Source organism: Taudactylus pleione, unplaced genomic scaffold, assembly GCF_031769625.1.
Source record: "Taudactylus pleione unplaced genomic scaffold, aTauple2 ptg001041l, whole genome shotgun sequence".
Taxonomy (NCBI): Eukaryota; Metazoa; Chordata; class Amphibia; order Anura; family Myobatrachidae; genus Taudactylus; species Taudactylus pleione.
In genome coordinates this window covers 1,599,408-1,617,160 of record NW_028285442.1, presented here as the reverse complement: position 1 = coordinate 1,617,160, position 17,753 = coordinate 1,599,408, and the positions used below count along the sequence as shown (strand labels likewise).

General features: G+C 44.1%; 1 protein-coding gene across 3 annotated transcripts in view; it reads right to left on the bottom strand.

Moving 5' to 3' along the window:
- Positions 1-1,121: 1,121 nt before the first annotated feature.
- Positions 1,122-17,753, bottom strand: part of FBXO34 (F-box protein 34) — a 78,864-nt gene continuing 62,232 nt past the window's right edge. For all 3 annotated transcript variants that reach the window (XM_088461371.1, XM_088461370.1, XM_088461369.1), the window contains 2 exons: positions 4,733-4,891; positions 1,122-3,763 (listed from right to left, as the gene is read on the bottom strand). In XM_088461371.1, the coding sequence (XP_088317497.1) occupies positions 1,654-3,763; positions 4,733-4,803 (2,181 nt within the window). In that variant the 5' untranslated portion in view covers positions 4,804-4,891 and the 3' untranslated portion in view covers positions 1,122-1,653. The remainder of the gene's footprint in view (positions 3,764-4,732; positions 4,892-17,753) is intronic.

The following is a 17,753-nucleotide window of genomic DNA, read 5'->3' as shown; positions in this document are numbered from 1 at the left end:
TTATACCTACTGGATGATTTTGATCAATTTACATCGTAATTTCAAAACATGTTGTATTACCAATGACTCTGAAAGAGGTTTGGGAATAAATTTGGACCTTTATATGGACTCTGTGGAGGGAATTCAATTATTTTTTTTTGGGCGCCCGTTAGTGATGGGTACCCGACAGCTATTCAATTGTTACTCTGATAGGGCGAGAATGCTACAGCGCCAGATTTCCGCTCGCAACTCCTTGAAGGTGGCAAGCAGAAATCCACAAAAAGACAGCTGTTTGGGTGCGCTTCACAGTACTTTAGAAAGGTGTAGGTGCTTAAAGCTGCTAAAACTGGCGCATTTGGGTGCAAAAGGCCTGATAACCGCAGCACTAGTACCGATCGAAACAACAACTGAATAGCTCTGTTGGGTACCCATCACTAAAGGGCGCCTAAAAAAACAACAGAATTCCTCTGTGACGTGAATTATTCATACAATTTACTGTAGATGATACACCGGATTGATATAAAGAATAATGTACAAGATTTTCTATAGCAAGGCATACTGTCAGTACTGTAGAGCCAGATCAGGCTTTTTCATGTGGATTTATTAAGCGTAATTCACAAACCATCAGACATCACAAGACTACGGTCATTAACAAAAAAGAAGTTTAGAGAAAAAAAAGAAAAGGACAAGAGAGAAATCACAATTTGCAAAAAGTACTTTCACTTGAAAAACCATAAAAAAAATTAATATAATAAGCAGGTGATCAAAATAAAAAAATCCCACAAAAAAAAAAATATATAATAAAGAAAAATGCACCAACATGTCTTGAACTCTACTATAAAGACAGCTGTGACAGATTTACCCAACATGGTTATTGCAGTAAATATAAAAAAGGTGATCAGTATTATAATTTTCAGCAGTTCTGCCGGTGCTAAAAGGGCTTTAACATTTCCATAAGTTGTACATCTAGAAATGCATGGTAATAATGACAAAAAGAAACACACAACAGTTCAAGATAAGACAAATGCTTGACTTGTTACAAATGTTCTAAATCAGTGTGACCCTTAGAGCGGATTAAAGATTATGAAAAAAGCAAAAACACAAAACACCATTAAACAAACTTCAAGTCCAATGCAGTCGGCGGAATTTAGGATGCACATTTTTATTGAAGTAAAGCCAGACAATTTCCTCCTCATATAGTTTGTCGCTATACAATAAATCACCTCATTTATTCACTTGTCACATTATTTCAGACACTTGTGCCAGTCTGATTGTAAATCAAACCAATAATAAAAAAACACTTTAAATGCTTCAAGCCCCAATATATGGAGTTTCTATTTAGAAACTTTATACAGGAATACAGACTTAACAGGACATTAAAGAAAAACACACACACACACACACACACACACAAAGAAACTCACTCACACACCTATAGCCACAAAACATCCATAGCTGCATTGTAAAGATTAGGTGGCATCAGCTAGCAATAGATTTTATATGTACATCGATCATAAGTTATTTACATAAAAGAGCTAATTTTCCAGTTGAAGCAATTAAGTAAAGGCTCTTGTGTTAATGTGCAGTTTCGCAAACCCCATGATTATATACAATGTAAACAGCATGGAGCATGAAAATCCTCCTCTACAAGACCATTATGTGCTGCCCACATTGCTAGTTATCCTCTAGCTCAGATTCTCTCGACTTCTTGCAAACTGCTCGGTTAAAGCTGTGGAAAGCGGGCACCCAGCGATTGTCGTGCAGCCCCACCCTACAACCACGGCTCTCTTTTTGAGACATGTGGCAGCACATCCAAAAACCGGGGCCGTAAGGTAAAGCTTGGCAATAAGGTTTGGGATGCCACAGGCATAAAGACACATCGCCTTTTGCATACTTTTTTTTGCACTGCTTGCAAGGATCATCTTTGTAGCGTGGATCCTGGACCCACAGCGAATCGCACGGCCGAATGTCGTAATGTTCGATAATGACTTTGAAATAGCAAGAGGTACATTTTAGGGCCGCTAAAGTTCGAGTGGGAAGATATCGAAATATCTTCACGAGAATGAGATGTGGCAAAAAAGACATATACTGTTGAGGCTCCAAAAGCTGCTGGATTTTATATCTGGTCTCGAGAAAATCATGAGACACCGGTTTCTTTACAGAAGACATGTCAAGTACCTGAGTGACGTTTCCAAGTGAAGATATAGAGACAGAAAATTGAGCAATCATTGAGCTATTCTGCATACACAGAGTATTGTCAAAGGCATTTTTTCCCAGTTTCTCACCCTGTAACTTTACTTCGGGGTCGATTCGTACATGTGCATGGTTTGGATTGTTTTGCTCTTTTTGAAAGAATAAGATCCCCGGGGAGGGGTCCCCTGTTAAAGCTTTGTCCTGTGTGTGTCCTATTTTCTGTTGTGGCAAAGTGTGCATTAATACATTTGTAGCCTTAAGAGAGGGATCTGGGATCCTATCTGAGCTCTCCACCTTCTCATCAGCTGCACGGTCATTCATGGTCTGACTCTCAAAAGAATCACGGACACATTCAACAGCTTTTATACAGACAGAAATAGAAAATTTACAAGGATCCACAGTGATCGCAAAATCACCCCTACATTTCATTTTTAAATAGGTATCCCTCACAAGTTCAAGGCCTACATTGGCCACATAATAGTCTTCCATGGGCGGCAGAGACTCCGGATCTTGCGGCATGGCTAGAGCACAGTTTGCCCATGACGCCGGAGAGGGGTCTTCCTTAATTTGTGGAATGTTTCTCTCCACGGCAGAAGCAGCTAACTGTTTTTCCGGATCAACATCGATAGAAGGCTCATTCTGAGAAGGACTCTGCTCCTGCTGCGAGCCACTGGCGAGCAACATTCGGCCAACGTTCCTTCGGAAGCTGTTACTCCTTGAAAGACCCCCTGAATCCCTTTCATTCTGGCGTCTCAAACATTCAGACTCTAGTTTAGCAACCATTTCTAAGACACACACGGACTCCAACTCATCCTTTTCAGGATTGTCTTTTTCAGAAGGTTCCTCATTGGCTCCGAGTGCCATCAAGGATACAGGTGGGAGAGTACATTTAGATGTTCCAGTAGGTTTTGAAGGATGGGGGAAAGGTTTAGCACAATCAGAAAGTAACGCACTTGCTCTTTGCTCTAGAAAAGCGACCATCTCAATCACGGAAAGAGGTCTACCAGGAAGAATTCCATCATTATCAGCAACATACTTAATAGAGCAGTTTTCAACTCCACTTGGGAAGGTTTCTGATAGGAGGCACTTTTTATGCGCTTCGTGCAACTTTTCCAAGTGGTTTTTCACACGTTTAAGATCCACAGATTTTTTACGCCTTTTGGCAGCTCTTCCGTTCATATCCCCAGTGTTTTTAATCTTCATTGAGCCGTTTCTATTGTGGCTGCAATGATGCGATGCAAAAAAAGCAATCTTTTCCTTTGTATTCCCAGGCTTGATGAAAGCACAACTATCCAACAGGCCTTCTCCATCATCCTGGTGAATTATTGCTGGCAGAACATTTTTTGTTTTAATCTCAAAGCTATTAGCAGGGCTCACTGATGCTATATTGCACATAGTATTCTGAGACAGTGTTCCCAGTGGTCTTCGGGGTGGATCATTACAGGGTGAGCATTTCCTGGTAGCGCCATTACATTTTTCGTCTTTAGCAGAGCTTTGGTTGTTCAGATGCATGCCTTTGTTTAAGCGTAGTTCTAGGGCAGATTCTTTTTTCTGTAGCTTGTGATACGGCTTCAAATGCATTCCAGAAGCCCTGCAACAAATTCAGAAAACAAAATGGAGTATTACATCACTACATGCAGAAAGTAAAAAAAAAAAAAAAAAAACTGAAGGTTCAAAACAAACAAAACCAAAACTAACTAAACAAAACATTATGCATTACACACTATAGATCTTGTAATACCTTCTGTTAAAACCACATAACCATGGGCCAACTACCTACTTTACCAACTGGACTATGCCTCCCAGCACACCCCAAGAGGAATAAAACTCTTCTACTGTTCAGTGGTCAAAATGAACTAGAGGAAGGTCTACTTTAAGAGCGTGTTCAGACTTGCAGAGGTCAGAAACTAAGCGATTACATGGATCACATCACATGCCCCAGGGCACTTTCATACATAGGCTTGGTTTGTAAAACAGGATTTGTTGCCCTGCAGACAAATGTAAACAGAGCAATCATGTCCACTCAAAATTATCTGTATTACAAAACACATGCACGGTTTATGAACAAGTCAGGGGCATTTTAAAAGCTATGGGGAACAGAGCAGCTCAACCCCTCCCACACCCGCTCCAGTCTCATCTTTCCGGTGATACATTCGAATGGATGGCGCAAGCACACGAGAGAGCCAAGACTCTGGCACAGTGTTAAAATCTTTGCAAGCTCCTGTGTGAAGCAGTCTTTCCAGAAGTATCACCTCGAAGATGGTGCAGCTGGATGAGTATGCGGAGGTCACGCATACAGCCACAGCGGTAAACTGAACAGTCCTGGATACAGGGCGTGCAATCCGCTGGCACCAGGGGGACTTGTGCACTGCTCACTCTGCACCCATGATAAATATGCCACTGGTACGAGCCCTAGGAGCTATCGAAGAACCATATTAACAACAACAAAGTTTCTCCATAACGCAACCAGTAATAAACTTTTGTTCATGATCAACTGGAAACCTAGAACCACAAGTAAATATCTCTGAACATACAGCTGTCCAACTCCAGCCAGGCTTACCGCTTAACATGCTGACACAATGAGTAGACTTTCAGTGGTTCCTTGTGGAGGCCGGCTCGGCAGGAACTCATCCTAGCTGCCTGCACACAAGGCGTATTGTCACAGCCAATCCATGTCGCTACACGTTGTGTGTACCATGCGTCACAAACCAACGGCTAACTGTGGAGACAAGAAAACGTATACAGAATTAGTAAGGGCAGGGTAAAAAAATCTAAACTCTTGCGTGGGTTAACTTGTAAATATAATAGCCTGGAATAAAACTCTTTACTTTTACGTATATATTACAGTATAAACATGTGTTTTTTAAATGCAAACAGACGTCCTGCTCCATGTGTACAATGATTTAACAGCTTTAGGCCAGATGAACACCAAGAATAATGCGCACCATGTTACATTCACCGTCACAGTCTCTGCAGCCACATCTCAGCCGCATAACCTCCCATCTACTGCCACTCACTGCACTGTAGTACCACTGCTGTGGAATACTAAATGTATTCGCCCCATAAATTTAATGCAGTTTACAGAATGTGGTTTGGTAATCAACAATAGCAGGACTCAATCTGTTTTATTTGATACTTACAAACGCTCATCTTATGGTATCATTACTTAAATCAGTTACTATAACAACAGTGGCCTCCACTTGAGTTGCCCCAATTCCAACATGATAAGATGGGAGCATGGAGGAGAGGATTCTGAGCTAGACGGGATAGCAGAGCCGCACACAAGCATTGTGCAATTCCATCCATTCCATGTCTGTATGAAACAAGACCCCTCCTTGCTGCATCTGCGATCCCAGCGCTGCCATGGATGGTTGCCCATTTGGCCAGGCTGCATTAGCTGAAGCTTATACGAGCCTGACCAGGTCCTGGCAGCTTGTGAGGCCAGGAAATCTGCGTCCACCACCACAGACCCTGGCCTCATCCCTCCCGGAAAGCCTTTGTTCCGCCTCCCAAATGCTGCAGCCTGCGGCTGTGAGGCACTGCAAGAGGACTCGCAGATAGAGGGCTGCACATGCACAGTATACAACTTGCGCATACGCAGTCCAGATGTATGCCAACTGGCAGATCGGACAACATATCGTCTACATCGGCGACTGTGTACCCGCTGTGTAGTGACGATGAGCGCTCCCGGGCGTAGTCAGCGACATCGCCCATCGGCCCTGCATACAGGTCAGATGGGCGATATTGTTGCCATTCGGCAGCATGGCCTGCGCTGTCGCTCCCGGCATCGGCAAGTGTGTACACACTTGCCGATGCTGGCACCCTAGCGGGACCAGTAGTTCACATTAATCTTACCCCCAGAGCGTAACACGATTATACCACCAGGCAGACAATTTATAGGTTTATATCATCTTTATATCATCGGTGATGTGCTCCAGAGAAACATGCAGCTTCTTTGCTAAAACCCACAGCGGATTGGGTATGGGATGCCAGCGCCCGGGATCCCAGTGATCAAAATCCCAACAGGGTTAGGATACAGACACATGTCGGTAGGTATTCTAGCCCTCCCCCTCTACCTACCCCTTCTTCCCCAGTGCCTAAATCTAACCTGCCCCTCCCTAAACTTAACCTCGCTACTAACCTTCGGGATGCCGGCTCCGGTAGTCTAAACACCGGCATACCCTTTGCCGGGATTGACTCTATCCCCCCCCCCCAAGCACATGTGCGCACACACACGTATATTATAAAAGCAGTGTTACACTGTATATGTATATATAAAATTTACTACTAAAACACATGCCCATTACAAGACACAATCAACAACCATTGTAGCAAAGCGTCGTTACTTGTACTCCAATAGTGTTCCCGCTAGGCTGTGCTGCCCTTTTATCGGCAATCAACTAAAGCAGACTGCAGTGTCCCACAGGTGGGAAAAATTGCAGTTACTGAGAGACCCTGGGTGAATAGATGACGTGCACATGGCATCTATTCAGTGAGGGGAGAAGCTTGGGGGACGCCCAGCACCTCCTTAAGTGTTGAACACGCCCCCGAGAGAGACAAACTGGGGACATGTCATGAGGACACGCCCCCTCCACGGTAGGCCACGGTCACTTATCAGGAACAGGCGCACAGTAAATCCCTGCCCACACTTCAGAACCCTGCCCTGCCCGCGGTCTGGATGGATCACTACTCTGAGATAAATACTTAAACAAATGAGATGCAAGCCTGGCATTTTTACAAAGATGACTGTTCCACCAGCATACACTGCCTGGTCCTAGCTTCAGATCTGGTCAGGGTACATAGCTGTGACGAACCTCTAACTGCTGCATGACAGGTGAAATGCTATATTATAATATGTACGTATAGATTTTATTTATAGGGACAAAGGATCAAAACTTCAATTCAAGCATGTCTGAAATAGAAAGTTTATATTTACTGGCTTTAGACCAGCTGTACTGTATGGTGACTGAGAACGGTTTACATACAAGTTTTAAGCTGGGCAGAAAGTGCACAAAACAGGTCTCAAAATACCAGAATAACCATTTTTACATTTCCCTATTAGCACACAGCATAGTGCTTCTAATTTGCCGAGAGGCTATAAATACAGCAGTGTAGGAGGGAACACAAAGAACAAGTTGTAGCCTTTCCCCCTAAACTGCAGTAGAGGTCTAAATGGCCAGTATGTGGAACAAAAGTTGTAGAGAGGTCAGGGCTACCGTTTTACATTTACTTGCTGCCAGGCACAGAGGTTTACACAGTAAAATGATTAACAAGCTGCAGAGAACAGAAGGTCGTCTCCCCGTCAGTAGCAGTGTCCAGTATATGTTGTGCGATCCTGAGGATATCTATTGGGCATAGGATACTGAATGCTGAAAAAGACATTTTCAATGGCACGTGGCCTGCAAGCAGCTATAACATAAGCAGCCCTCTTCATGTAACTAACTGCAAGCAACTGTATTAGGTCCCGTTCCTACTGCTTTTGAACACTAGCAGAAGACATAAAGGGATCGAAAGGGATCGGTATGTATTATCGCCGACGCGAGAAGCCCGGCAGGGGTGAAGGTAAGTACTAATAACCCTGCCCCCCCCCTCGCAATAACCCTCCATTAGGGGTGCCTAACCCCCCCCCCCCGTCCCCACAGCCTAAACCTAAGTCTCTGGGGGGCCTAACCTCTCCCCCGGGCATGCATGACCTTAACTCCCCTAGCCTAATCCTAACCCTAACTCCTCCCAGGAGCCCTGACACCTAACCTCCCCCCCCCTCCTCTGCGGCTGTCCGCACCCGCCTTACCTTCGTTCAGTATGCCAGCCTTCGGGCTCCCAGCATTGGTCTAATGACAGGCGTCAGGATTTCGACGACTGTCTTTAGTACCCTGCCGGTATTTGACAGTCGGGAAGCCGGAGGTCGGTATTTCGACCGTCAGCTTCCTGACTGCATCCCGATAGAAAACCTATTGGATCCAGTATCCCAAATACTCACTTCACTTACATTTGTTGTGCAGCTCAATCTCTGGATGCTGCCTGCTCTATTTACTTGTATTCACCGCAAGCACTGGGCCAGATGGGAGTACCCTTCTTCAACTCCTTCTCCCCGAAAGTGTTGGTTACCAAAACATGTTAATCTGAATGAGTGATTCTAGTTCCAAATTGATTTCCAAATCTTGGGAATTCAGGATAAACAGGCTACAATCCTGGGATTTCAGGATATATTTCGAGATTAAGAAAAGAAAAATGGAGGAAAAAATAGTAACAGCTAAAATCTCTACACTGGAGATTGGAAGTTAGGTGACCAGACTGATGATGCAATCTGCAATATTCTAAAAAATGTGGAGTCTTTTTTTCATTTGCGGAAAGTATTACCTAAAAAAAAGTCAGGTGTCCAGGGTGTCATTGCTAATTCGTCCTCGGACTTATACCCTATATACCAAGCTGTAGAAAATTCAGGCTCTGCGCCAAGTACGGTTAAATCCATGTCCATATCTTCAGCTGCGACAGCACCTGCTGATTCAGCTGTGCCTGTGTCAGACTCATCACCATCATCATTCAACTCTGCCTGATATAGATGATGATCATCGTTGGCATTGTCTATACAAGAGGACAGATCAGCCATTGTTATGGATGAAGAGGACTTTGTAGATTGTGGATGTCCAGGAGAGACCACCACATACCGCAAGGTAAAGGCTGTGCACTAGACAACTGGCGTTCTAACTCGTACCATAACAGTTGGACCACCTGGGATGACTGCAATAATATAGTTTTCAAGTGTCACATTTAAACAGGTTTTCAAATATTCAAGACATTTTTCTGCAGTCATCCATCTGTAAACTCTGACCAGACCCAAACTCCAGAATTAGTTTTGGCTATATAAAGAGAATATTCATATATATATATTAGCAGTGGAGGTCCATTCATCAAATACAACTACTACTCCTACAGACTCCAGTAATCAACTCTCTCTGCAGCTAGCCAGCTAAGACGACACAGCAGGAGAAAGTGCCACGCTTAATATCCGGGGTGTAGAAGCTTTTTTCTGCCAAAGGCGTGCGTGCGTGCATGCATGCATGCATACACATATATATATATATATATATATATATATATACACACACACACACACACACACACACACACACACACACGCACACTAACCAAAGAACCGGCACTCTAAAACAACCAACAGCAGCTCCGATGCCTTTCCAAAAAAAAAAAAAAATCACATGGTTGGCAGCAATATATCTATCTATAGCATTACAGCGGGCCACGTCCCCCCCGCGTGATGTCACCAATGGCCGGAGCATCCCAGGGATGCTCCTCAGAAGTGTAAGGGCAGCGGTGTGACAGTCTGAAGAGTCCTAAGGACGCTCTAGGCGGCACTGCTGCATAGATTCTGGCTGTAGGGTGCCATTCTAGAAATCCTGCTAGCCAGATGAGGTTAGCAGAAAAAAGCTCATAGGGGCAGACCAAATTATTTCGAGGGCCTTATACAGCCCCCGGGACTGAGGTTCTCCATCCCTGCTTTATATACTACCAAGAAGCTTGTCACTCACTCCTTTCCCACCATCTGAAGTTCGTCCCTGTCCCCTTCAATGAGTGACAGCAGCAGCAGGGCAGTGTGGGAGTCACATTCGGTACTGTGCCACTCGCAGATGTAGTCACTGTGATTGGCTGTCTCAGTGCACGCGAGAATCCCGTTAATGCACAGGATTTGGTGCAGAAAATTCCAGGGTATTTGGGTACCCGAGACTGGCCGGGATCCCAGTACCGGATTCCCTAATCACAATTGACTTGCAGTGTAACTGGTATTATCTAAATGCTGAATGAGATAGATTTAAGGTCTTGTTAATAAGCTATTAAAAAAAGAAAATTCTGCAATGTATTGGTTCCAATAAACATACAGAATACCTTTATATTTACACTAAACATAGTGGGAAGTGCCATGTTGGTTTGATCAGGTTAATAAAAACATTTAAACTAGACCGGAATTTAAAGAAAAATTCACACATTTTAAAACGAAATCTCAATGAGATTACAGTGTCTTGAAATCAAGAAAACCACAAAACTGAAATATATGTTTTAAGCATTTTGCCACGGGCAGTGTCAGTGGCACAGTCCAAATGCATCCACTGCTAAGTAAAACACAAGCCTTGCCCAGTGCTGTAAAAACACTGTTTACAGGGTTATAGGTCGCAGTGCATAACACACCCATAAAGAACTATCACCTCAGCCAGTGTTGTAAAGTATTGATGTAATTAGTCAGTGTAATAAAATATACCGGGTGCTGAAAGCATGCACTGCATCTCAAATAATACTCAGCTAAGCAACAAGGAAACCGACCGACGAGGACTCTGGAAAGCCTATCTGAAGTAAAAAAACAACATGGCCAAGTGCCATAAAGTATCATCTGTGGGTCAAACACGTACTTATGCTGCAGTTTGATACGATAAACCTTGTTTGGGTGCCAGCTCTGATCGAGGCCGTTAGCTTTATAGTTGGGTGTTTGAAGTTTAAACATCTTCCAACATTCACTTCGCAGTCGGATTGCTAAAGGACGAGCAATAGCCGAGAGAGGCGAGGCCTGAACTTCAAATGCAATTACTGCTGTGTGACAAGCAGAAGTGAGAATTAGGGAGTGTTTTATGGTGAGCAGGGGAATAGGTCAGCAGGCAATAGTCAGGGGAAGAGGTGCCATCAGGTTATTCATATGAATGCTGTAATCTGGAGATGTGCTGGCATTTTATAAAGAAGGGATGTTCCAGAATGATTGAAAAATCATATATATGAGGGTTTCAGAGCAGAATAATTAATAGGTAACGAAATGTGAGTGTGCAGGCTCGCACACTGGTGCCTGAACATCATAGCACATCCATGTACTTTTACCTGACTTTTACCAGTGTTCCAAGCAAGTTACCACACAGCAAAGAGCATCATGCTTCCCAAGCATTCCAGTACTCAGAGTTAAAGGTTTCACCTTTTGTACTATCAAAGTTAAAGGGGGCGATTCAATTAATTTGCGGGAATTTAGCTCCCGGACACTTAAATTACTTCCCCACACCCTCCTGAGGTGAGAGAAGAGATCAGTGTTAAGTAAGGCTTCAGGGCAAGTGGCAACCTGAAAGCTGCATCTCACTCAACACTTAGCCCAGAATGCTAATTCCGGCCATTATCACAGGAAATAGTGGTCGCCGCGGGAAGGAACTGAATAACCCCTGATCACTGGGAGCTAAATTCCCATGAAGAATTGAATAAACCCCAAATTGTTTATACTATGCTTTAAATTCAACTAACATGGGTCAGATTCTGAGTCCCACACTGCTGTGCCTGCTTTAGCGTCTTTTGCATCTGCGACTTCATGCTAATGCTAGTATCAGCCCTTACCCTGGTGTACAGCTGTGCGTCTGACTGCAAGGACTGGGACTGCCACCATCGGTCGGACCATGGAAGCTTGCACTAGGTGCAGAATCTCAGAGTATGGCCTCTGATGCGAGTTTGCAGCCAGGTCATCGACACTCCCATAACACGGACCATCTCCGTGCACCTGAATAGCCTCCCAGTCACCGCCCGATACATTTCACACACTGTGCGTCTCAATCACTAGTGAGACTAGGCGTACACACTGTAAGGGTTTTCAGGGATTTTTGTACACATGCAGTAGCATTTAAAAAAAACTAAAAGAAATTGCTTAACTCCGCGAGCATTGCGCATGAATTAGGCCCCATGTGTACAAACCCTAAAAAGCTTGAACTGAAGCCAAATTGTAAGGTGGACTGAAGGGTATCACATTGTGTAGACATTCACTAGGCCGACATGCGAATGAGGACATGGTTGTAATGTCTACATTGAACATGTCGATATGTTTACGATGTGGTCATTAACCATGTCATCTTTTTTGCATAATCTTCTCCCTAACCCTAATGGCAATGTCGACATTAATTATAGCTTTCTTATCCAGGTCGATATCAAGGTTGACCTTCTCCTGTCGACATAGTGAATATCATTATCAACATTATAATCTGTGACATTCCGAGTGCATACTGGACTGAAGATAATATTTATTATCATTTTATTATCAGTTCCCTATATAGCACCTGCATATTCAGTTGGGCTTTACAATTGGGAAGAGCCAAACAAAGGATGAAAGACGAGTAGTAAGTTACCTCAACACTGTACCCGAGCTCCATGGACAGAATTCTCAGTCTAGCAGCCTGTGCTTACACTGATTTATGTGCTCTTTGGGTCACAAATTAGAAGTTCTGAATGGTAAGAATGATTAGAGTCCACCTTTCATGAAAGAAGCTCCTAAATGAGGAGTGCCAGATGTGCTGGAGTCCTGCAATCTGCTCATTACATGTGTCATCTGCTCAGTCATCCCGTGACTGCTGGCACTAGCAGAAGACAGTCACACCTGAATATGACACTTTCTGGAGGTATTCCAGCCATGACCTAAAACACTATTTTAGATATCAGAGACCTGTGGCCCATATTGGCTACGAGCAAGCAGCTGCAGTGTAAACAAATACAGCTAAAAACATTAATGGATATATAACTAACTTGTCACATGGTAAATGAAAGCATTTTACAGATAAGCCTGGGAGAGAGCGGGCAACCTCCATTTGGTGATTACAGAGGAAAACTGCACCAGGCCCGCAAATAATGTTATATATATCAAAATAGCCCTCGGCAGAAAAAAGGTTCCCCACCCCTGCACTACATAATGCTCTCACTATAGACTGGGTGCACTCTATCTCAGCACTAGCAGTAGACGCTGGACCTAAGCTTTTGCATGTGTTTGAAGAACACTGAAGACCTGTGGTAAACGAATATGGATAAAGGGGATTTCTGTAAACTATTATGTACAGGAATGGTGGTAAAACAAGAGTATAGTAACATTACCAAGAATGGTCCTGACACTTGTACATACATCATACCAACATTACTAATAATAATAAAATGTATGAAACTAACCACGTTACACGTTAGCCTGACAGCACTGTGCATCTCCTGTCTATTTAGACAATGAGCAAGGAATAAAATTGAACAGCGGTTTGGATCATCAAGTAGAATCAAGGAGCATCTAACACAGATGACTAAATATATTAAAAGTTATTAAACAAAGGACAGTCTGAAAGGTGACCAAATGTAGTGAAAATTTTGTATAATCTTTCAGGCATTGCAAAGTGCATGCGAAAACAGAGCAACCAATTCAGTATAACACACACTAACAAATACATCAGGTAACATATCTTAAATTGGCATCAAGACATGGAACCTGGTTTTTATTCACATTTAGACAAATTTCCCATTAGTGCAACAGCAACTCCAAATCCATGTAGCAGAAAGACCCAATCTCAGTGTACGTGTGTGTGTGTACCACAGCAGTACTATCCCATGGTTCTCAAAAGCAGCAATCCCATATTGCCAAAGCCACTATCTTATACATCACCCGTGCACCATGCTGTCTGTGTTGCAGCTGGTTTTCATGTTAGAAAGGGAGCTGCTCTCTGCTTATGCAGTGACTGACAACCAGGCAGCAGTGTGGACTGGATGAGTCACACAAAAGGACGGGGCCAATGACACAGAGCCACTTTATGACCTATATGAGACCCCTCCAGGACCCAACATTAAGATGCAAGAGTCCTTTTCACCACCACCACTAATTACAGTCAGGTGTATTTCCTGCTCAAACACGGATTAACGCCACCCTCATTATAAACACCAATATGCTTTGCCTGGTACCCTAGAGTAGTACGAAATGCATTAATAATAATGTGTTGTACGCCGGGATACCTTGTCTGGCAGATGTGATACTCCTGACACAGGACTGGAGGCATGTTGTTACAAAAAAATGGCAATACACTGGAGAGTGATGCCCTCATGTTAGGATTCAGGTATATTTGTAAACTGGAGAGTAAAAGGGGTCTATCCATTTGCCGACTTTCTGCACGATGCGACCAAAACCAGGAGGATCATGCAGAAAGTCTGCAAGTGGATAGCCGGCAAGGACCAGCGGTGCGCGTGCACGCTGAGTCCTTGCCGACCCCGACTATCTATCGAACATGCTGGTCAACCTGACGACGATCATATGGTTCCACATGTTAATAGATAGGGAGGTTGGGCTCCTTCACTGAAGACGTTCAAGTGAACGTCTTTCACGCACCTCAGCGACATGAAAGTCTGAATGCTGGACGTTCAGACTTTCATGTCGTTAAATGGATAGGCCCCTCATCACAATGAAGCCATTCTGACCAGCTTCTCAAAGGCAGTTTTAAATTCCATAACAATCACCATAATTAGGGGACTGTCGTGCTTTCTCCCAGTGCAGCCGAATTCTGGGCCCAACATCACACCTTTTCAGATGAATACTTTAAAGATTGCATGTTTGAAGAAAAAAAAAGTAGTTCTTACATAAACAAATGCTGCAAGTTATGCTGCCCATCCACTAGACTATTTTGACAGGCGATTGCACGATAACGACGTAGTTATCGTGCAATTGCTTGCAAATGGTCCGCAAATCGGGCACTTTAAAGTCAGAAACGACTAGCGACGTGCACGCCCGCTGGTCATTTCCGACATCTATCATCGGACAAACATGCTGGTCAACCTGTCGATAACGTCTGGTTCAGCATGTTTGCAGATGATTGATGAGCCTGCATTTAACGACTGCTCGTTCAGTGTAGGCTTATCACAGACATAGAAACGACAGCACGATTGCAATGTCGTAATGGTGCTGTCGTTTCTATGGTCTACTAGTGGATGGGCAGTATTACACCCAAGTGGACAATTAGTAACAAAGTTTTCGCCAACACTTGAATAGAAAATGTCCACGGATGTGAGATTTAAGAGGACTTTTAGGAAGTCACACTGCATCATTTTCCAAAGCGGCTCAAGTGATGTAACAAACTGTGCCCGAATGCCAATACCAGCTGAATTAATCATTTACTGGATCAAGTTACCATGCACACTTGCTCCAATAGGCTAACACTTTGATCAACAGGCAGAACGACAATGCTCAGTCCGTGGTTTGCAAACAGCAGCTGAACCTTTGTGCACACAGAAGTCATAGAGTCTAAGATTAGGAATACAACCACACACTAGGTCCTACAATACTGTGTACAAACCATCTGACATGGAGAGTTTCACACTTACTGCAATTAAGTCTTCATCAGACATGTGTCAAATGTTTAAGCAAATAGCTGCTAGATCTTTCTAGTACACAGAATACAAGGAAGGAGGCAACAGACCACAGGTGGGCAATAAGCTGCCTTACAACAGTTATAGCATGACCAAATAGCAAAACTATGGCAGAGCATGCTGGGATGTGTAGTTCTACAACATCTGGGGAGCCACTTATTGCCCACCCCTACAACGGACCGATAAACGCACAAAGACCAAATACATCATCACCTTTGGGTAATGCAATTTGCTTTAAAGTTGCAGACTTACCATTTAAAACACAAGTGACTACAATGGTGCCATCATGGTGAATTTGGCATTCACAACACACAAAAGACCATTAAATAGGACACTAATTAAAATTATTTGGATATTTACAAATAATAAAAAAAAAGTTACAAAATCCCATAAGCAATATTTTCACATATAGGGTCAAATAAATTTGGTGCGAGTTCCTTGCATCCGTAAGTGCAGCTGCGAGCAAAAATGTGCGAGTCTGGGGTGAGATCAAGCTGCGAATTGCCGTGTCATTGTCAGCTTTTCTGTCGTTCCAAAAGCAATTTGCCTCCTTCGTACCTAATCAGACTGACATACAGTGTGCACAATGTTAGACCACAAAAACATAACTGTTCAATTAGAGACCCTTAAAAGAGGAATATAGATGTTTGTGCAATGACTGTTCAAAAATCTATAAAATGCACATTTAAAACTGAAATTCATATATTATACATTATATACTATAAATGTTCACATAAGAATACTATTCAAGGTATAAGGGCATGTAGTGCCAGGTATGTACTTTTAGAAAAATGTAGTGTTGCAAATGCCAAACAGATTGCTTTCATGATTTATTTCCAGTTATTTATATAGCGCACACAATTAACGCCGCCTCACCGATAATATTTCAGTCATTCACAGCAGACGCTGCCCCAGTGGAGCTTACAAGCTATGTTCCCTATCACATGTACATACAAATACATACACATTTTTGTCAGAAGCCAAATTACCTACCAGTATGATTTTTGGAATGTGGGAGGAAACCAGAGCACCCGGGAAGCACACTTACCTACTCTCCCCCAGAACGTCCGATAATCGTGTGGTGCTCCCAGCAATCAGGTGGCATTCCCGCCCCCCCCCCCGCAACAGTGGGCACGTCTCCCAGCCCCCCCGTTGGCATCTTCTCCCCCCCCCCACAGCCGCTCACTTATGCAAATCAATTGGTCGGTCTGGGAGTAGCACATGACACGATTAATCGTGGCCCCTCTTCCTGCTGCACAATGCCGGTAATCTCTGCATTGTGTAGCGGGGGCGAGGCCGAGATCACTAAGTCATGCCCCCCGCTCTGCACCCAAACTTGCATCACTACCCTTGCTGTGCCAACCTGGCTGCCTTCTCCCGGACGGGGCAGCCATATTGCCGCCAAATATGGCAACGTTATTTTGTTGTAGGATTATATTTTATATAACCCAGTTTTATAAATGGGTTACTGATCACATGGGAAAAAACATTGGGAACAGGTTACAATTTACATGTTAAAAGCAGGAAGTGTGTAGGGCCCAAAGCAGCGACATCAGTAAATAACTTACCCATCACTACTTGCTAAAGGATGACACTGTAAAACAAGTCACTGCACTGATGATGTAAAGTGACACTAAATGAGCGCGATGGACGTGGTGTGACGTTCCGGATCAGCGCGATGGACGTGGTGTGACGTTCCGGATCAGCGCGATGGACGTGGTGTGACGTTCCGGATCAGCGCGATGGACGTGGTGTGACGTTCCGGATCAGCGCGATGGACGTGGTGTGACGTTCCGGATCAGCGCGATGGACGTGGTGTGACGTTCCGGATCAGCGCGATGGACGTGGTGTGACGTTCCGGATCAGCGCGATGGACGTGGTGTGACGTTCCGGATCAGCACATCAAAGCCGGCAACATGGTCCGGATCAGCACATCAAAGCCGGCAACATGGTCCGGATCAGCACATCAAAGCCGGCAACATGGTCCGGATCAGCACATCAAAGCCGGCAACATGGTCCGGATCAGCACATCAAAGCCGGCAACATGGTCCGGATCAGCACATCAAAGCCGGCAACATGGTCCGGATCAGCACATCAAAGCCGGCAACATGGTCCGGATCAGCACATCAAAGCCGGCAACATGGTCCGGATCAGCACATCAAAGCCGGCAACATGGTCCGGATCAGCACATCAAAGCCGGCAACATCGCTAGTTTTTCCTGACACACACCATAGAGGAGCACGGGAAAACTAGCAGATCTCAGGGTACAGTGTATGGCAGAGGTGTGCACAGCCGAACATCGCAGGGATGTCTGGCGACACATCCCGCTGAATTGGATCAGCCCCTAAAACAGGGGTGGGCAATGAGTGTCAATCCAGCTGCTGTTGAACTAC